Below are 22,998 nucleotides of genomic sequence, written 5' to 3'. Positions count from 1 at the left end.
GGGCCCCTGAGTAAGGCCCTTAACCCCAACTGCTCCAGGGGTGCCGTATAAATGGATGACCCCGTGCTCTGACCCCCAGCTTCTCTCTCCCTGCCTGTGTGTCTGATGGAGAGCAAGCTGGGGTATGTGAAAAGACAAATTCCTAATGCAAGAAACTGTATAGGGCCAATAAAGTCATCTTATCTTATACTGTACCTTAGGAAGGATAAGAGGACACTCCAGGCCGCACTTACAGGTCCCATCGGTCAGCAGGTAAGTCTTCACCTGCTCCAGGCAGGACAACACTGAGCCACTGGGACTGAGGGGTGCGGAACGAGAGAGCAATTAGTGTCTGAGGAGATGATGCACAAATTATTAAATTGGTAACCCTGTTTTACGAAACCAAACATCCGAAAATGTTTACATTTAAAATTAAAATTTGTTAACCAGTAGATGGCTAAAACCTTTAGTTTCGGCCTGCTAGCAGCAATTTGTTTTTTAATCTATGAAGAGTTCAGGGGTTTTATGGGCTGGTTAAAGCACATCATCAACCAGACTCAATGTACTCATGATTAACTGCACTTTGTCTTTAAGAACATCGCAGGGAAAAGAAAGTCCAGGTAACGGTGACGAGGATTTGAAGTCAAATCCACTCTTCAGCGAACATTTTATTCTTCATAAGACAAATTTTGCTGCTTTCTGGTAAACTACTGTCCAGATTCAAGACACCCAGAGGTCACCGCTATTTCAGATGACAGCCTGTGATGTCAGAACCTCCAAGTGTTCTGCTTCACTCTTGTACTGGAACATTTACCATACAGACTCCCTTCATCACCAGTGCTGTTCACTGAAAACGCTTACAAAGCGGTTTTAACAATAAAGGTTACACTCTATTCACTTGTCAGGTGTTACTTGCGCACATTTTTAAAACCTTGTCAGAAACAGCAGGAAAAAGAGCCCAGATGAGAGACGGTGAACAATGTTTAAACTCTTTACAACAGGGAACTTTGGTAAACTATCCTGCTGTGAAAATATCCAAGGCTGAGAGCACCTCTTAAAGCGAGGAAAATTGAAGGAGATTTGTAAAAAAACAACGCGGTGTAACAAAGAAGTGTAAATCCGACTGGAAAACATCTTGGTTCAACACCTCCACATGGAAAAATGAAACAGCCACCTTCTGCAATTGGCTTTCAATTACTATTAACACAACAGAGCGTGGAACCTCGACAAAAATAAGAGTCGACTGAAAGTACTCTTGTTCTTTCACGATTAATTGTATTTTTACAGGAAGCTTCAAAGCTCCTCTAATAAAAATGCAGTAGCTCTATATCAGTGAGCTCCAGATGTATACACAATGAAACTGAAGAAGCAGCGGCCAACCAGATCATTTATTAATTTATGTAGAACAGGAAGCAGAGGAAGGAATGAACATAAATAAAAAAGACTGTAAAATATATATTCTTTTGAGTCTTGCGAGGCCTTCCTCAGAACTCTGTAAAGCACTCCAGGCTGCTTTCAGGAGAGCTTCTCAGCTACAGTACAGACACAAACCCTGTCCTCTGAACCCTTTCCTGCACCGATATCTACAGTACAGGAACTGCACTCCAGAGCCTGCCTAGTGGATGTTTATACTAGACAATGTACTGTTTGGTTTTATGTGCACTTGTCCTGCTGTACGGCCACTTAAAAAAACGTCCAATCTGCCAGTTTTATTGTCTTTCCCTTCAATTGATCGGACCATCCTAATATAGTGTCCATTTCAATGGAACAACTAACCTCACTGCAGAGAGCAGGAACTTCTGGTGTGGTTAGATTTAATTAAATTACTGATGGCAAAGTGCGCCTGGGTATGCACACTGCAAGGCACCTGGTCAAATTTCTGGCAAGAAGAGCTTTAAGTGCAATTACGCAAAAAAAACTGGATCACGGCCCAATCACAGTACAGTTGGCTTTTCTTCTTTAATTTGACAAAAGTGACGGACTCTGTTCTTCAGGTCTGCCTGCTTGCCCAGGTAACAGATGCATATCCACACTGAGTGTTTCTGTCCCAGTTAAACAAGCTCTTCCACCAAAGCACACTGATGTCTCATATTTTGCTCAGTCACACTACTGGTAAATGAAATAAATACAAAGAAATCCAATTTCTGCAAACTATAAAAAGACGCTAACAGGAACGCATTAGTGTCCTGAACCCTGTCACAGTTATGCTTCAGGCCAGAATTAGATCTGAACTTTTCAACCTCTGAACGTGGACAAGCAAAGAGCTTTTTTCATCTTACCGGTTTTGAATAAGATATTGTTCCATAACGATACGCTACAACTTGCATATGAACAGATTAATTTACAATGGAAATTTAGTTTAATTGCGCACATAATTGGTAAATGTACTACTTCATTCTTAGCAAACTCTGAATGCTTCGGAAAACCTTTGTAAACATAGGCCTGGATTCAATCACAATTTTGACTTACCTGCCAATCACAAATTACAAACCCAGTACATGAGGCTGGGTTTCCACTGCATAGATGGAAGGCACCTATAGCAAACTGAAACAGCGGAATACTTAATTGGGTCAATGTTTTTATTCATCCCAAATCTGTATTTCTATTAAGAAAGAAAAATGAGCGCAGACCCCTTTAAGGACAGAGGCACTGCCGGGAAAGCTCCTGGGGCCTTTACCTTATGTAAACCACTCCGTTTGGGTCCACCTTGCGCTGCCAGCCAATCGGAACATGGGCAGCAGGTGGCCCCGCCTCCTTGGCCCCGCCTTCACACTCCTTTCCTCCATTCATTGTTCTGGTTCTGCACACGATGCCTCAGAAGCTCTCAAACGCTCATCAGTGTCCCCAGACTACATGTCATCTTGGTCTTCCAAAAGAGGACCATGCGGTACAGCTTCGTTTGCAAACTGTACACCACTGCGCATCGGGCGGTCAGGGCAGGCAGGCTCACTTTGGAACCAAGTCTTTGCTATCCTCCATGTTTGTTTTGTCCTTCTAAGCACCGATGTGACGTCCCATCATCGCCTTCATCAACGGGAGCAGTCTGGAAAATCCTGTTTGATGGGAGTCACATAGGCAAGTTAGGTGTATGAAACTGGCTGCCACTCGCTCCACACAAACATTTTTCAGGTGAGAACGTCTCTTGAGCTAATCTTTCAACAGCCCGCTCTTTCTAAAAGCAGGCGTTCACTCTTGAGGGTTTTAAGATGCTGCTGACTTGCACTTGCAGAGTTCTCATTTCTTAGGCGGCGAGTCAGAGCCGGTGCTTCCCAGTGTCACGCCCTTGGATGTTTCCATCTTCCTCGGCTTTTCTCTTTAACCTTCCAGGACATATGATGGCTTACATTGTGATCTTCTCTTCTTGTTACCTGAACAAGGAAAAAAACAACAAAGAAAGCACTGTGAAAATGAATATACATGATTCAACAGAGGCTAGAGCTCCTTCGGGAACCTGGGCCCTGAAACTCCTTTTACTGGGTGTTTACATGAAGTCCTGGAAAGAGCGTTTAGTTTATTTCTACAGTTAATTGATTTAATTAAGGCATACCATCTCAGGTGAACACAGAGTCTATGTTAGAGTATATTTTAGTTGCACCTAAAAAAAAGCAAACTTTTATGCATATACACCTTCAGGTCAAACGTAATGATTTGAAGAGCGTTACTGTAATTCATAAATGTATTGTGAAACATTCCTGGGGCCCAAGGTCAAGAAGAAATCTTACTGTTTATAAAAATGTATTTTTTTTAAGTTTTTGTAAAAATGTGTGCATTATCAAATTTATTTTCTCACTGTTGTTTTGCAGTAAGGTGAGGCACTGCTTCATGGTTTTCTTTCATCAATTTAGTTTCTACCCTGTGTTACTAAAGAAAAAAACAGCACATACAAAAATATCAGACTACAGAAACAAGATCATTTTTCCTTCTTCATATTATGAATTGAGTCTTTTGTACATGAAAACAATTGGAAAACAACACACTCCAAACACTCAAAACAGCGCCAAGGGTTGTTCCGTCAACAACCAACACGATATTTTCACATGAAGAAGAATACCTGTATGGCTCAATTTTCAGCAAACAACAGGTTGTTATATATCACACAGATGTATCCTTGGGAGAAAAAATAATATTTGATCTAATCCTTCAGGCTTTCTTTGCACACTGGGACTTCATTAGCATAGATGAAATGTCTTTATTGTCTGAATGACCCTCTCTTTTCTTTGAAGTGGGTATCTTGCAAAATAATAGGAAACCTGGACTTAATTTAATTTGTAAAATAGTGTAGAAGATAATCTGCAGGGATAAACAAATCATTACGACAGAAGACGGCATTATCTTTGGCCTTGTTTTTTTAGAGAGCACCAATTTCTGATGTTCAGATATTTTATTTCCATTCAGACTGATTTTCAATGAAAAATTCTTATTTACATATAATCAAACTTCATGAATCATAAAAAATAATTTTATTAGGTAATAGGACATTCATGGATGATTTATGTTATCTAGCAGAAAATGCTTTTAATATCTCAGATGGATTTTTATATATACAACTGTATAGTTGGAAGGCATCTGCATACGAAAAAAAAGCCACACGGTAATGTTGAGCAAAAGGCAATCATTTTCATTATCTAATTATTTCACAGAAAGGGGCATATTTCATCAGCCAGGTGTAGAAATGTTTAAATTAAAAGTGAATCACTTGCCTGGAGCATTCTCATCCGTTATCTTACAGTAGCACAACTGTTTTGGTGCCTTCAGTTGCACTGCATTACTCACTTATTAACAGGCTGAATTTTGTTAAAATCCTTCGCAGCCAACAGCTTCGTCCTGCAGTGGCTTTGGGTCGGCTGCCTCAGTGCATTTGGCCACATGACTGAGTGCGAATGGCAGGGCGAACCGTACAGCAGTACGACCGAAAACTGCATTAAGATTCTGATTAAAGGGATGGAACGTATAACTTGAAACTTCACGAGGGGGGCAGAGGATCTGATTAAACCAGAATCCAGAACCACAATATTCATGCTCACACCCGGCGAGAGCGAGCGAGCGGGCCGCACAGACAGAGAACTAATAAAACAGAGAAGGATGTCATCATTTCAATGCCACCAGTGATCTCATCGTGGGCACTGCAAAAACGCTTGATGAAAACATGAAAATAAATAAAATGGCCTTTTGCCGTGGTGACTTTCAGTATGAGTAACTCCCCGTTACAGTATTCAGCATGACATCAACAGCCAAAACAACAGTGCGAGAAGCTGCTCTGCTGGGAAGGACGAACCCTCTGGGGACTGTAAATGTCTACATGGCTCAGCTACTGATAAAGGCACCTGAAAGATCTGATGAATGTAGTGCACATCTGAACACTCCAGCTCAGTAATGAAAACGCAGGCCCTCTGCGCTTCACATCATTAACAGGCCCTCATATATGAAATACACACACAAAAAAAGATCTTGAACGAAATTCACAGCCTTATCAATGCGTATTTCAAATTGGGCAGGAAATATTTCACGTATTTAGTTCATACTTTCCTACAGCTTTAAAGCTCTAATGCCATTTTTAAAACTGACATCAGTATCATCAATTGTTTTGCAATTGAAGTCTTTTTATTTTACGATTATCTCAATAAATCCAGCTAGGCAGAAGAATGCTCTATCACAAAGCAGGCAGGTACAGTGCTCTGGAGAAACACATCCCTAACCGCCTGTATAATCTTTGCAATTATCATGTGACTTCTGGTTTGCAAGATCCCTCTTTTGTTGTGCTGCAGACAATGAAAAACTATAAATGTAATGACTCTCCAACATCACCACTCTAATATTATATTACATATGTTTTTGCAAAATATGAATCACTATCTTTATACATTTCTGGTTTTTGATGACTAATACCAAGCACTGTACACAGGAAATGCAGAAAATCGGACTGCTCTTCCCTTCCACTTTATGAATGTTTTTTATGTTTATTTAATAAATTTACTCTTAAAAACATCAGTTGACTATGAACATGCCATGCATTGTTAGTGAGTCACAATTTACTGAACAGCATTAAGCCCTACCAAACACTGTTAACGTATTAGGCTAACAATTGTTAGCCTAGTAGGCTATATATAACCTTTTATGTGTTTGGTAGGACACTTCAAAGAAAATCACTGTAACAAAAATAATTTAACTTTCTTTTCAATAAAAACCTTTCACTTCTATGAGACTTATTCTAAAGGGACTTTAGGGCACACCTATATACTGGCAATGCTAAACAGTTTAATTTCCTAAAAACAACAGTATGTTGAAAAACATACAAAATATGTGTGGTAATATGGTAACAGTATATTGAAACAATAGTTTCAATGGTAACAGTTAAACATTCAATTTTAAATTGGCCTTAACTATTTTAAGAGGACTGACTAAATAGAAATAAATGGTATTTTTTGGTCTGATACTGAATGCAAAATATTACCTTGGCAAAATTTAGCTGCATGGGGTAACTGATGAGTTCTACATGAGTAGCAATGAGCTTCATAGCACACTTTTGGGAAAATGTATTGAAATGTCATATAAAAAAATAGGTTCAATAGCCCGATCTTACATACCAATAATACACAGACCTGAAGAAGGTTCCACGGCCAAAATGTTGCATCTCTTTTCTTTTCAGCATGGAATAAACCTTCACTTGTTCCTTTACAGTCTACGCATGCTGATGCGGCTTCCTACTTCAACTTCCTCGTATCCGATAATACCGCATATATAGAAGGATAAGAATATAAAAGACAGAATGATGGGACATGACTAGTGTTCAAAATCCAGGGGTGGCTCAATCACTGAAGCCGGGGTCATCTGGCCAGACAGCTCGTTCCACACTCCCAGGACCAAAATGTGCAGTGAGCACAAGCTGAAGCCCCTCTTGTTGTTACCTTGTTTACATTCTGCACCCAGTCCTGCACACGTGACCCCCATTTACAGAAACTCAAAACTTTTTAAATTCAGTAGCTCAACATAACATGCAGAGGAATGAAAAATGCACAAAACAGTAAGTGGCATGTAAGTAAGATTACTGGGGTGCCACTGGATTGTCTTCTATGGCCATTATTCTTTCACATCGTAACCAAGGATCTGGATTCAGGTAGTTAATTCACCCATCTAAAAACCTAGCAAAAGCTCAAAACTACTTAAGAGATGATTCAAGACTGGGGAGACACTTGGCAAATGAAGTTTCTAGTTGACAAGTGCAGGCAGAGACACATTTTATTTGAAAAGCAAGGTGAGAAACAAGAAGCTTCCCTGAAAGAGGCTTTTGAAAGTGATCTAGGTGACCAGTCAATGTCCTCATCCAGACCAGTGCTGCTGCCTCCTCATCGTGTGAAATTTCATTAAAAAGCTCATTCAGGGGAAAATATTTTTATATGCAATGAATATGAGTATGTTACACTGCCCAGCTAAGACCCTTGCTTTGCCTAACTGATCAAATATTGATATGTACCTTTATTTAAGGATAATTTATAAGGTACCGAGCAGGTTTCAGACGAGAATTCTGTGGCTCTTGAGCTGACTAAAAGAACTTTGGATTAGCACAGAGCTCCTGTTCTCTGCAAACTGCTCCAGGTGCCTGTGAAGTTCAGAGTGGACTGTAAGGCTCTCCTGCTCACATCTAAACTCACCGAATAGTTAATCCGGCTCCAGGTTATCAAAAGGACCTATGGCATGAGTACAGTCCAACTCTTCATCCGAGATCTGCCGAGTTAGCCATTAACTATGCGCTGAAAAGCAGCTTCCACACGATGGGCAACAGAGTCTTTTTATGGAGCTCACTGCCCAAATCAGAGACTCTGCAACCTTCGACACTTTAAAAATTCACAAATGAAATCGTATTATTAGAAGGCAGAGTTTCGCTTTACTCTCAGTTTAACTAGGTCAGTCGGCTGTGCTTTTCCCTTTCTCTATCTCCCCCTGTTATGTGGATACCATGCGTGCTACTGTACAGTGCTCTACATTTCCTGAAATACACTCATAAATAACATTGTATCATAATAATCAATCATTGATTATGATTATCATTAACCCTGATGTACTAAATTCCATTCTGGGCTTGTACGCTCTGCCCTTCCTTAGCTCAGCAAGCGGTTCTTCACTAGTACAGTGGATCTGGGGTGAAGTGTGAAGGGGAGGGGGGGTGGATGGAGGTACTTTACACAAAGGGTTGAGGGCATCAGGAGATACCCAACGTTGCTCTTGAGTTCCCTAGGCCAACACACTACAAGCTACCAAAAAAGCTAAATGGGCCGAATGGTCTCCTCTCATTTTTAACCTTCGCTCTGATCTTCTGATGCAGGTCAGATGGCACACCCTTGCTTATCTTCCTCAATCGAGAGATGGAGTGCTCTCCTAGGTGTGACACAGAACTGAGTCTGTAGCTGTGGGCAGCACTGAAGTCCACATCCGAAGTGTCTCTTAATGAAACTCAGCTGGTATCATGTTGGACCAAAAGGGTGGAAAACAAAGCTCCATGTGACTTTGGCATAGCGGGTACTTTAGGCATATTCTAGTTTAGGATTATTGCCTTTTGGGGCTGCAAGCTGCTCATGTTTCTGACATCAGTTTAAGTTACTGTATGTATACAGCATTCTGTAAAAAAAAAGCAACAGTCATGTAGGTCATCAAACAAAAAGAGAAACATATTCTGCCGAGGCTTTCACAATAGGGCAACACACTAGCCTGCAGACCGGGGGACCAGGTTCCAGCCACACTCATGGCTGAAGTGGAATGGAGGAGCTGTGATTGGGGTTGGTAATCTTCACCCTAGGGTCCCAGTGGGTTTCTCGGCTGCTGTATCCCTGAGCAGGGTAGGTTACCCAGGGTGCTCTAGCTAACCCAACTGGATGAATGGGCATCTATTTTTATGTAAAAAAATCGAGTACCTGTAACTCCCGTAGGCGCTTTTTGATCAATCCAGCAGTCGAATTAATTAATAATCATCTCTGTGAGAGATGGGGTGGGAGATAATCCAGACACTCTACGGAAGGAACTTCAAGGTCTTTTTCGAGATGGAGCGCAGTTTGTTAGAAATCGGGTTTCTGATCCTGGTCAAAGGTTAACGGGCAACTTCATCCAGTGAATCACTACCAACCGTTCATGGTTTCTCATGTGGGCACAACATGGGACAACAGTCACATACAGGGGTGCTAATAAACTGGCCAGAGATTGGCATTAATATAAAAACACCGTAGACACGTGGTCTTGTAAAGATTTCCGCAAGCAGACAGCTAAAATACTAGCCACATTCCTCGCATTAACATCACACTTTCCACATGACTGTGAGTTATGTAGCTAGTTTTCATAATACTGCGGAACTCTATTTTTCACTGTGCTTTGTCTTATATTTTTCCTTTGTTTAGTTGGTTTCTTAAACTGGTTAAAAAGGGTAAAAAAAAAACATAAAGCATCAAAGCGATGAAAAAACTTTCAATTTTCACATTACCCAACTGAAATCTGAGAATAAAATTCAACAGCTTAACATTTATACTATGCATTTTAGATTTCCCTTGTAGTTTCATCCTGTGTGTTTTACATGATTTATGTAAGCAGCAGAAATTTCAATATATCATGCTATATTGAAGAAGACTGTAGTCCAAATATTTATAGATTTAACAAAGGCAAGTATTCTGGCAAGTATTACAAGAACTAGACTGAGCTCTATATGTTGACTTTTTTTTATTTCAAGGCTATTGCAACAAGCAATATTATGCACAAATATTCATATTTACGATGCTGTCCTATAGTACTAGTTTCCACAGTTACAAAGCACAGCTTTTAGTGGTTAAGACCTTTACTTTGCATCAGAGAAGCTAACTTCCATCCTTTCTCAAGCTAGCATAGTGCCCACACTGCTTCAGAGGCAAGCTCTCCCATTTGACTTGAAATTTGATCACAAATTTATGCTTCCTCGCCATACATACAATACTTCAACAATGCTGTTAAAGCAAAGAATGAAAACATGCTACCAGGTCCATATTAAATCACATTCAGAATGTAACACTGTCCTGAGTGTACTGTCTCTGCAGCTTCTAGGAAAAACGGCTTGAAATATAGGGCAGGTTGTCTTGGAGAGAAGGTAAAGTCCCATGGGATTCCTATAGTAGGTGTTGCAGCTCTAAATATCTTAGGAGTGTGCACAATACTTTAGTAACACCACCTGTTTTCCCCAAGTAATATCTTGAGAATATGAAAAAAAAACACCACAGATTATCCAAGATAGAACAAATTTGTTCATTTAACATCCAAGGCATCTATCAGCAAAACCGTTTCAAGCTATGTATGTAGATACTAACTAAGTTAACAGCAAAACCCTGCAGGAGAAAGTCCACCTGCGGTCAATGTAAAAATACTCTACACAAATGTGAAATCAAGCCAACACCAGAAATGTCATCAGCACTGTACAAAGATGGCCCCATCCTTAATGTGTCAAAACCACACTATCTCCTAGCTGTTAGCCACCACATGCAACCCCACCCTGTCCCTTTCCATGGACATGGATCCTTCACCACTTCTTATTTTTATAACTTCAGCTAATTTTGCTTTTTGGGCACACAAAAGTTGGCATCCCTTCCCAGCCCACCCTTCCGTGATGGTCTAGATCACTACTCTCGGGTAACTTGTACGGATGCCGAGGATTTACCTGTAACCGAGAGCGTGGCAAGTGCCTCGGTGAGCAGTGGCCCGGGCTGCTGATGGTGCCGGTCCTGATCTGACGGTGTACTCACTGAGAGCTGCACCCATCCTGGACAGGCACCGTGACACTCAACGCCATGGCTAACTCCTGACTTTGGAGCCATGTGTGTGCAAGTTCTCATGTCTCTGTATTGACATGACAGTTGTACTAGCAAGATTTCAAACTAAGGAAATAATCGGTACTTCCAAAAAACAGAATGTTCTTCCTAATTTGCTTGGGATGTTCGGTTTCTGCCTAGTTTTTTCATCTTTTAAAGCTGCTCTTACTTAGACACACACTTTATGATTTTGCCACAGCTTTTCTTGAAGTTCTCTGCGGTAGAGAATTCTGTCTTTCTAAGCCTACCTCCCACAAACTATAATGGAACATGGCTCAGTTTATCACCATTGCCGCTGACACTAATCCACGTAAAACATTTCATTGGTCACTAGAACAGGACCAGTAATTTTCCATCACCACAAACAAGTCAGTAAAACAATAGCCTCACTTCTTTTTTCCTTGTGGTTTGAAAAATCTAACCCCCAAAAAAAGGCAAAACGGAGTACTAATTAGACTTGAGGTAATGCACATTTTAAGCATTACTCCACTAATCTTTACAAAAAATTCTAGGAATGTAGTTTATTAAATTGTTTCAGAAACATTGCTGGTGATCCTACTGTAGAGCAAGTTGTTTTTAGTACAAATGTGTTGTAGCACACTTGAACAAACGTGTTGAATAAAGAAAATAAACCTTATAATAGGAATTACACTACAGTTTTATCTATGTATTTATTCATCTTACGCTAATGCATCATTACATGTTTCATGCAATACATCTGAAACAATTTCACTACATGTACCTGGAGTATAATACTGGAATAAGATTTATAAAAGAATAAAAGTTGTCTCTTTCTTGCTTGCCTATGCTCTATCCATATCAAACTGGCAGACATGTATAAATGCAATAATTCACAGACCAACATCCCCAATTGGTCCTAATCTTACAGGACAGAAAAGTAATAAACCTATTCATAGCACAGCCACACAAAAAGGTTAAAAGCTGGAAGACTGTTTTGCGTTTTGTACTTTGAAGAGACTTTTTATCCTAGTCAGGTGCTCTCTCTCTGGTTCAGCACCCACCGGGGAGTATTCGGACATGCACTGTCTTGTTGAGGGAAAAAAAAAAGATGCATTCTTCATTGCAGGAGACGAGGATGGAGAACAGCTCCCATGGCTTGACATATTTCAGACAGTCAAACTGCTGCTAATAAGCACTAGCTCACAACTGCAGCTACTCTAGGCAACCTCAAAAGAGTAACGCTTAAACACACAGAAGTACATCTCATTTGTGAAACTGTGTACCTTGTAAAGCTGAAGACTTCAAGGCAAGGTCCAACAGCAGATAAGACAATGGTATCACTTCCAAACCATGCTTTGGTTTTCTCCATGTCCTCACAGAAATTACTGAACTGGTGTCTGTCCAAGTCTGTCCAGAAAACTCTGATTTTCTAAGTGGGATGGACTGGATTTGAGAACAACAGGCATGATATTCACAAGGAAGGTAACCTCCAGCAATTTAATCTGTATGTAACCAAAATGGCAAAGGTAGACAGGCAAAATGTGAAGATGGCACTCTCCAAAAACTGGTTTATTTGATTTCAGTCTACACTCAATGCAAAGCGAGTAATGTAAGTGGGTTTAAAAGCAACAGCAGCATTTAATACACACCAGCTAGTAGAGTACCACCTATGTCTAGCCAACTGAAATAATTAAATGGCTTTTAGAATTGAAATTCCTGGCTAGCAAAGCCTTGAAGAGTAACATCTTTTTTTCTTAATAAAATGCCTTGAAATAAGTCAAATATTGTACATTAGGCAGCTTCTAAACAAGAGATGGCTGCAATGAACAGCCAATAGTTTCATGGTGCCTCAAGCCTACATGTCCAAATCTCTCTGCAGGGACCCACTTAAGAGTGGCCATTTACAAAGTCTCCTTCTTTTCATCTCTAGTGCCCGTCTTAAGGCTTCAAATTGCAGGAATAAAAAAGGGAAGATAAAGCAAATGAGGAAACTAGGGGGGAAAAGGAACACATGCAAAGGGCAGCTGGGAGAACAATTCAGGACAAAAATGAGGGAATGAGAGATGCAAGGAAGAGCAAACGAAAGCAATTCAATTCAACAGTACAGGGAAAGACAAATAAGACTTCCAATGCTAAACCACAAGGTTTATTAGTGAACACTTCACATTTCAATCAGTTGTGCAATTTAGGCAACATAGGAAGATACAAGCTACAGCTTTATCTTAATGTCATACCTGTTTTCTCCAGAGTTTAGGCCAAAAATAAAAGGTAATTTGTTATTCTGGATATCGTTTTTCTTTAAAATGAAAAAAAATACTAGCGAGCTCTAATTCATGTACTGCATGTAGCTACTGTATGTAGCTAGAAATGAAGCTAACATTGGTTACAAAGCAATAAGGGCACCTAAGAAACGTGAAAATAGAGAAAACAATAACAGACAAAATACATCAACTTTCATAGAAATAAAGGTATCTTTGCATCAGTCCAATATATATCAAAATAGTCTGAAAAATTATAAATTATGTAAAAAGAACAAGGATGCACATTTTCATGACTGTGCTGTTCTGAACTTTAATGGTCACATTCTCTATTTCATTCATTCCAACATCTTTAATTAAACCCCCATCTTTCCTCAAAATTGCTGCACATTGGTGGTGGTGGAGGGGATCCCCATTACCTGTAAAGCGCTTTGAGTGGAGTGTCCAGAAAAGCGCTATATAAATGTAAGCAATTATTATTATTATTATTATTATTATTATTATTATATTAGTTTGGCTATGAATATAATCTGAAAGCTCTTGGGGAAAAAGCTGCACCTGTCTGCACACAAAGTTACAACTTCTGTGACGACTGACGAGTGATGGTCCTCACATTTGGATGAAAGGTCCAGAGAAGTAGAGGAGAAATCTCACGAACATGAGAAACTGACTGAAAGCATGGGAAACGCACACAATCTCCTCCAGAAACCCACACGTCACACAAACAGACTTGTAGCATGACTGGGAGAGACCAGCCTTCTCCAGTTTTTAGCCATGATGAACTGTAAACCTCTAGTTCCTTTCTATGCCTGCCTGTTAAAGACGCGTCTGATCTTTCATTCAAAAGGTGAATTGGAGATAAAACACAGTGGAGCCACGGTGTGGACGGGAGCAGTGAAGCAAACGAGCAACCAGGCACACCTGACTTCCACCTTACTGAGTAGTGCTGCACTTGGAACAGTGAACATCAGACAAAAAGCCACCTGGTAAATGGCCTAACTTTCAAACATCTGCCTTTGGAAACTGCATGTTTCCCCAACACCAGCGGTAAACAGCAAGGGTATTCCGCGCATGGCTAATTTACATACCAGCCTAGCCCCTCCCCTTCTCTTTCATGGGCATGGTGCTGGGCTCCAAGTGGACCTCCTATGAAATCAACAGACACAACGGAGGCCCAACAGGACATCGTGTTGAGCAGCATTCAAAGGCACATTAAAACACTGCCCCCCTTTTCACCTCCATGGCCGTGGTGTCACTTAATGAGTCAGCCTCATAATCCACTGGGTATTTATTGTCGTGTTCGAGTCATCCAGTTCTGTAAAACTTCTTCAAGGAGGAGATAAGCAAGAGCAGCCTGTTTTAGACTCCTCCTCAAAGTCCAATATCCCACAGAGTGAACAAAAAGATTTTAAATCAGATGTGAGTCCACAGCCTTATGGAACCTAGTTCCCAGATTATAATTGTGGTTGTGGTACCTGTATTTATACTTTCAAGTTCACTCAGCATGAATTCAAACATAACCAGGATTCAAGGGAAGGATGAGGAGTCACAAAGGGCTGGACTGCATAGTACAATGCTACCTTTCTGATTCACATTTATGGCACGAAGGCTAAATGTTGCAATCTGTGTTTTTTTTCCCGCACCATATCGGCACTTTATACTTTGACGTGAACAGAAGAGAAGCTGAACTGAAGGATTTATGCAATCTGAAATCTAATTATTAAAACTGGACAGTAATAATAGCGAAGCTTAAATCATGTCTAAGCCATTAGATTTAGGAGGAATCTACAAGCAAGGAGGAATATACAAGAAGAATTTTAATAATATAAAAAATTACTGAATTAATATTCTAATTTAAAAAATCAAAAATGAGAAAATCTATATCTCTATATCTTTAAATACTCTTCCCACAGCATTGCCTTAGAATACAAAAGATAAAAAAACACTTATACTGCAATATGGCTATGGCGAGTTTGTTGAATGTTCTTTATGTTTTTTATACAATATATTCAAAACAAAACCATTAAAGAAATGCAGTAGTAGATTAAATTATTATTATTTTAAGGACAAGCTTATTGGTTGCAAGCCATTAGTCTCTTCCTGTGTGATCGTCTGATTTCCTCATTACAAGGTTCCTGTTTGCTCCATCCTGAAACCTCTTTCCTCCTACAGGACCAGCCTTAGAAACTGAGGCTCAAAGCAAACAATAACAGCAATCGTTAAGTATTTAATGGAATTAAAAATTGTGATTAGTATATCTACAGCATAGTGCTGTGACAGTTCTATTTAATTAGTTATGAGATCGATCTCAGGGGGATGCTTTGGTCTTTGGAGTTTCAGGGACTGAATTCATGCTTTGTCACCTACAGGCTCACAACTACGACACCATCTCAGATTCAGGTGGCCAAAATGTCAAGTAGCACTCGGGTGTGCCAATCCCATCTAGAAATTTGAATTCAAATCTGGAGGACAAGGCTCAGATTTTGTTCAAAGCTTGTTTCACTTCTTAGCCAGATCCAGGCCCCGCAAATTTGGGTTGATCTTTTGTTACGTCAGGGTTTGTTTTCATGAAAAAGTGAGACGCTCAAGCGTGGTGCGAGACTCACAGAATACTGGCCCGACTGACACGGGCCAACCCCTTATTTGATAAACAATGCTCCTTGTGTGCCCTAATCCTACCAGTACTTACAGATCAGAACAAAGCACCTTTTGTGGTTTAAACTGGACATTTCAAAGGTGTGATGCTTTAAAAGGCGCAGACAAAACTTAACAGATAAAAGAGGTCTTTGCTTTTACTATATACCTCTTCCGTCTATAAGTCAAACTGCGTTACCTGCATTCACTATGAAAACTAAATTTTGTGGTTACAGCATGTGACTGGCTGGGTATAAATTCCAAAAGGGCTTTAATCTTAATTTTCTGTGACTATTTACAGAACACTTCAATTCAGTTTTATTTATTTTTTTCATTCAGTGAGTAAAAAAATCATTACCTGCAGCCTCCTGAAAACATACTGAATAAGAAAAACCTAGCTCAGTCAGTTGTTCTTCAAAATAATCAAACTGACTACAGGAAGAAAGGTTTGCCTGCATACAGAGAAAAAAATAAACATGAAACTAACAAATCACATTGCGGGTGATCTTCTAGATCCTTAGCCAGCCATATCACTCTACAACTCACACATGCTGCCCACTGAAGCTAAGCAGGTGTGAACCTGGCCAGTACCTGGATGGGAGACCTACTGGGAAACACTTAAGGTTGCTGTTGGAAGAGGTTTTAGTGGGACCAGCAAGGGGGCGCTCACCCTGCGGTCTGTGTGGGTCCTAATGCCCCAGTATGGTAATGGGGATACTACACTGTAAAAAGGCGCCATCCTTCGGATGAGAGGTAAAACCGAGGTCCTGACTCTCTGTGGTCATAAAGAATCCCAGGGCGGTTCCAGAAAAGAGTAGGGGTGTAACCCTGGCGTCCTTGCCAAATTTCCCATTGGCCCTACCAATCATGGGCTCCTAATCATCCCCATCTCTGGCTTCATCACTCTGCTGTCCTCACCACTGAGAGCTGATGTGTGGGGAGCGGACTGACGCATCATCCAGGTGGGGCTGCACACTGGTGGTGGCAGATGGGTGGTGGACGCTTTGAGTGGAGTGTCCAGAAAAGCGTTATATAAGTGTAAGCAATTATTATTATTATAAATTTATTATAAACAAACTACTTGATGATCCTCTGATCAAAAAGCTACAAGCCTGTGGATGAACAAAGAGACCAAAGAGCCTGCTCTTATATACTAGCTTTCACAGGTTCTTACAGCAACTGCAGTTTTGACCAATCAGATGCTATTTGGAATTACGGTATCCCAGCATTAAGAATACTAAATCCATGAAGTTTGCAAATAAGTGTTGCCATAGCATGAGCACCTAGGTGCAGAACCGGAAAAAAGCCGGTTAGTAACTGATTGACAAGGGTCAGCAAACAGTGAAGCTATTCAATGACAGTTTATTGTGGAAGAACCTATGGAAGTTGGTTTCCGTTAGGGAGTTAAAAAAAAACGCGCTATGGTATCTCGCAATTGCGACTTAGTACCTCAGAATTGCGACAGCTGGCAAGACCTGGGTTCGAGCCCATGCAGTGAGGCACGAAGTAGGGTGGGAGCGGCGAGGGCACAAACCCTAGAACCCGAATCAGTTACAATAACAAAAGGACAGACAATGAAATGTGGGCTATTTCGAAGTCGCAAATGTGAGATAAAAAGTCCCAATTTCAAGATATAAAGACGGAATTCTGAGTTTTTAAGTTGCAATTGCGAGATATAAAGTCACAATTGCGAGATTCCATAGGGCGTTTGTATTTTACTCCCTGGTGGAAATGGGCTTCCATATGAACCTGATCCCTTTCACATTTGGAGAAACAAATTCCTTCGTTCAATAAAGATATCCAGGAGGGAGTGGTAATTAGACCTACAAGATGTACCTGCTCAGGCTAAGCCTCAGTCCAAACCCGCCCAAAAATGACATCAGAGAATAACTGTCCTCCGTAGTTTATACATAAGGCCGTAAAGCTCCAATACAATAGGCTTGCTGTGCAAGTTCTTAGAAACCATGCCTTCCATTCCTACCACTAGAGGCCGCTACTGCCTTACCCAGTCTTTAACTTGGCCTTATTAACCCGTCAGACGGTTAGACAGCAGGAATGGCTGTCCAACAGACTCGCAATAAAGTGCCCTGTGCGTTGCATTGGAAGCCAACAAGGAGTCTGATGGCCCAAATGTAGTAGACAGTACTAAGAGACGTTCCTCAGAAGCCACCACTGCTCTGACCGTAAACTCGAACGAGTCGCTGTGCTGTCTCCACTAGTTGCATCATGAATGCCAAAACAATAAAATGCATGTCTTCAATGGGTAAATGGATCTGTGGGTGGTAATAATCTTCTCCACCATTCCCAAACAGATCTGTCTTGGTCCAGTTTTGACACAAGTATGAAAAACTTTATTTTTCTATAGATGTGCAAGATTGAGCAAAATATAGCAAAAACAATTAGCTAAACCAAAGCTTGCAATAATATTCCAAAAACTAAAACTAAGCATACATGCCATAAAATAATAATACTGGTTTTATTAGACTATAATTACTCTTTATAAGAATATAAGAGGTAAAAATGAAGACTATAGCATAGATCTTCTTTATATTAAATCTAAAATCAGAGGAGCTGTATTTTCACACGTTTTAGATGTCTTCATTTCAATAATGCTTTATTGAAGGAATTCATAAAATAAGATTATGAAATGAATGACACTAAATAATGAAAACGAAAACTACCACTATATTGTAAATTCTGTAAACTAAGTTTCTATTTGGAATTTCAGAAATAAATAAGATGTTGATCAGCTATCCACAATCAATATCTGATGCTGTATAGATATTTTTTGACTCACAGTTAACAATTCAAATAATCATGTATTGCATTAAAAATCAAACAAATTAAATGAACTACAGCATTTCAATTCTTAAAATTCAGACATCAGACATCAAAAAGGTAAATGCTTTTTAAATCACAAATTGAAACAAGAGTGCAAGTAAAAAGATAAGGGTTTCACGCCTTTAAACAGTGTGGTAATGATGAGTCAGTGACTCATACTCGGTCATAACTAATTCAAACAGCAAAAACAAAACAACCCCTAAGAAACTGTGAGATGTGAGAAGCTGCAAAAAGCCAGAATTGCTGTATGTTGAATTCTAAGGGGAGTGTTTTTAATTCCATTTTAAAACAGTTTAATGCAAAAAATATGTTGCATCCTGAGCTAATGTTTTTCAGTGTATCCTACCGCTGTAATTACAGTTTCCTTGAAGCAACAGTTAATAAAATGTGAAGTCAATAAAGCAGTGCACGAGCCTTTAAACAAAATGGTGGCAAACATTTCACAAGAAAGTCAGAAAAAACCTTCAATCAGTTAATTGCATGAGAATGGAGGTTTATTACAAGCTCTTGTATCTTCTGAAATCTGGAATATTTCATCACATACATATGCCTTAATCAGAACATCGGTCTTCAGAATTATCACTTCAGAACTACATTTCAGCAATATTGAAATTAAATAGGCACAAAGTAATTTAAAGAGAAAGATCCTGCTTCCCATTATATTACATACAATACTCACATCAGTCACATGCTCTATGGCATTGTAGCTTCCCAGCCCTCCGCGGTAGAACACGGACTTACAAGCTGCTGCAACAGCAGTAACTGCTCAACCTAGCTACCATAGTTTCCCAAAGAAACAAAAAAGTAAAATTTTTGGAAAGTGGGAAACGTATTGCTTCTATTCTAACCTTGGTAATTTCGGGAATTATCATTTCATGTGTACAAAGCTTCACTTTTTGGTGTTGACATGATAAAGAGTCAGAACATCAGTACAACATCTTTACTAAAGGACCGCCCATCTAACAGCACAATTTACCTGGTTACTTACTATACTTGAACGCTGCTTTTATAAATCCTGGTCCCAGAGGGAAGCGTGCCGCCTACTACTCCACCAATACCACTTATAGGAGCAATCACATTTCTTTAGAGGTCTCCCATTTCAGTCTACCCGGGCGGTAAAACTGTTGTTGTAATTAAAGTACTTTTACCATAGGTCTATGCACCTTGGCATGTCATCATTTAATTCTCTTTAAGGGTTATTATAAGTATTAGCCGCCAACCCTCAATTTATGAATAGAATTTATTCCTCCAAAGCTGTTTGTACGGTTAAAATTCAGAACCTGAAAACAAAACTCCCATTATACGTACAGCCCCTCAATTCATTCCAGAAGTCTGGAAAATCATCCAATATTACTTATTTTTAACCTAAAAGATCACTGAATCATCAAAGTAAAAACACAACTGCTTGTTTGTGATAATCACCCTATGCAACCTCAAACAGCAGCTTAAAGGATTCACACGATATAATATGCAAGAATTCTGCGAATGCAGGCGCACTGAGCTCCTGTGTTGAGGGAAATGATGCTGTGAGGACAGCGTCTTCCATGTAGCTACAAAGAACGTGACTGTTGTAGCAAAAAACTCTAGCTTCGAAAAACAGATATGATAAAGTGCGCTGTTACAGAGGAAATTTGGAAATCAGGTTTTCGAGGGATGGATGGATCTTATATTGTCATAATGAGTACCTCACTGCAAACTGCAACTGTTTTTCAAGCCTTGAAGCCCACCTAAGATAGCTTTCTAAAGGTATCTGCATTTTGAAGACCACCTGAACACCGCTGTACAGCAGTATCCGGCATTCCCTTAGTTTCTTAAAAGTCTCTTTAAAACAATAACACCTGAAAGCATGAATCCTTTCCGTTTCACTTTTAGAATTATTCTTTGTTTTGGAATCACAAAGGGTCCATCAAAACAGTCCTGAATACATGAGTGCCTGTGCTGTCCTCCACCCTCCTGCCAGAGCCATCCGCCATCTGGCACACCACAAGCTCCAAAGGGTCTCTCTGGGAAGCCACTGCCTGAAGGGGCTCTGAAGCCCTGGGGGTCTCAGCTGCCTCGAGACCACCACCACTCAAACCTGCAACGCCACTCAGAGCTGGTTAGTGATGTGACCAAGGCTCAGACCAGAGATGTAAGGAGTCATGTAGTTGAGAACATTAGGCAGCTAATTCTTACTTTTACTTAAATCTGAGTCAAAGACAACTCTGTTTTATGCAAAAAGAAGGGGAAAGTTACCTGTAAGAAGAAGCTGGAAAGCTTCTCAATTTCATGTGTTGAGATATGCAGAACATAACTGTCAAAACTCGTCCCGCCATTAAAAAAAAGTTTTGCACAGGGAAATCGGACCTCTAATTCTGCCACTATTTTTTCCCCAACAGAGATCTCTTGCTGTGGGTGATTTCTCCAACATCCCTTGTTCTACCATTTCTGTACCTTTTTATACTTTTATTTTTTACTAGAATGTGCCATAGGAATAAAATGTTCTTTGACATTACATTTTATTGATTAAATCATTTTGAAATAATATTTTCAGTAAAATCATACATAGAAATGTACAATTATTTCTTTGTTCTTCTTCTTCCTTTATCCGTGCATAATATCTTTATTCGTGAATAAATAAAAGTGTGTACTACACAAAGTAATGTTAAACAGGTTACACAAGACTGAGACATTGCAGAAAACCACTTTAACCCTGAATAAATGGACAGCAATCCTGCGTTTTTTGTGGAACCAGTATAACACAGGTAGAAAATGACTATTCTTCGCTACTAGGGATCCTTTAGTATTAATAAAAGCTTTAGATATCACTTTCATCACCTTGAGAAAATGTGGGATTGATTACTAAATGTAATAGTCTGATTTTGTCAAGATCTGCTCAGTCCTGTTTTATCAGACACCTCCCCATCTTCATTGCATAGTCTCTTTGAAGCAGAGCAGCCCATAATTAGGAAATTTAGCAATCTATCCGGGCAGTTACAGAACAATATAAAAAGGACAAGCTACATCTTCAAAAATACTTTAACAAAATAACCCGATCACTACACTTACATAATTTTCTCTAGAAATAAAAGTCCAAGCATATTTTTAATCTTATGATATGGTTGGAGGTAAAAAGTAAGAATAGATATTGATCAATTAAAAGGAGAAATCCAACACTGAAAAGAAACCGAAAATGAAGGTTTAGCTTCTTTTCTAGATCTGTGCACTGTATGTCAGCACTACAGTAGGCAACTGTAAAGCACAACCAAGTGAAACTTGGAACACTAAGCTGAAAATGGGAGTAGAAGCCTGGGTATTCAATGTGATTCATCTGCTTTCACCTTTTATACAACACTGTTACGCTAAAACAGTTCAATTTTTTCCAGACGGTGCTGTGATTTACAAGAAACAGCCGTTATTTATGGAATCACAAGGAGTTTTTATAAAGGGGGGAAGGGAAACTATACATAGTTAAGAAGTATATATCTATCTTCCCGTTTTCCTCTTTGGTATTATAAGTAAATGTAGTATTAAATAATTGTTTAATTTGTATAATGAGGACAAAATGGTACTGATGGTAGTCTTTGCCAGAAAATATTTTGGAAGTTGTATCGCACTTAACGCTCAAAATGCCAAACGATCAGCAGAACAAAAACTTCACTCCCCAGAATTCCTCAACCCTGACAGGCATTTTATTTCCAGGACCATAAAGCAAGCACAGTGCCCATGAAGTCAAGTCACTGGATTTTCAGGATCAGATTCTGTGCTCATCATGATCTCCACACACATGCATTCCATGCTTAACACAGACAGAAGGAAATTCTGGAAAATTATTATAAAATACAAATCTATGATACATAGCTCCAAATTAACTGAATCTGCCTTATGCAGACACTGTATCGAGAACAAATATGGCATGTACAAATAAGGCAAATTAATATTTATCCAAACGTCAGATCCTGACTAATATGAAAGTAATACACATGTACTGTATTTGAACATGTATATGTAAGAAACTCTACACTTACGCTAGTTGTAAAACAAGACTACTAGATACTCCAAAACCATACAGCAAGAAAATGATGAATATAACCTAAGCTTCAAGAGTACAGCTTAACTGAATTGTCTGTATGCAGTCATAAACTGCAAATAATTCTTAAACATTAAAAAAAAGAAATGCATCTAAACTACACTTACTTGAGTCTACTCAAATATATTTGAGTACGTTGGCCTAAGTCTATCATTTCAAACATGCCATTATTTTCAACTTTAATCAAACTAAATTACAATCCAAACCAGACCCGAATATAAAGTGTAGTAAATTCTGAAACTCTCTTAAGAGAATTCCAAATCCATATTGGAATCAGCACAGTCAAGCATGTACCACCACATCCTCGATCGATAATAGTTTTGCACTTTCTGTGAGACTTATCAAGAAGCTTCAACAACAATTTACTATCTGCCTGTGACTGGATTTTAAAGGCATGCATTCTAACCCTAAAACAAATTATAATATCTAATTAGACCAAAGG

General features: G+C 39.4%; 1 protein-coding gene across 5 annotated transcripts in view; it reads right to left on the bottom strand.

Annotated features, from left to right (window-relative positions):
- mbd5 (methyl-CpG binding domain protein 5) overlaps positions 1-22,998 on the bottom strand; it is a 59,127-nt gene that overhangs the window by 27,398 nt on the left and 8,731 nt on the right. For all 5 annotated transcript variants that reach the window (XM_015358549.2, XM_015358553.2, XM_015358551.2 and 2 more), the window contains exons 2-3: positions 2,657-3,347; positions 196-298 (exon numbers count right to left, since the gene is read on the bottom strand). In XM_015358549.2, coding sequence (XP_015214035.2) covers positions 196-298; positions 2,657-2,769 — 216 coding nt within the window. In that variant the 5' untranslated portion in view covers positions 2,770-3,347. The remainder of the gene's footprint in view (positions 1-195; positions 299-2,656; positions 3,348-22,998) is intronic.

Source organism: Lepisosteus oculatus, chromosome 12 (genome assembly GCF_040954835.1).
Source record: "Lepisosteus oculatus isolate fLepOcu1 chromosome 12, fLepOcu1.hap2, whole genome shotgun sequence".
NCBI lineage: Eukaryota > Metazoa > Chordata > Actinopteri > Semionotiformes > Lepisosteidae > Lepisosteus > Lepisosteus oculatus.
Note: the sequence above shows the minus strand (reverse complement) of the source record. Positions and strands in the feature narration are given on the sequence as shown.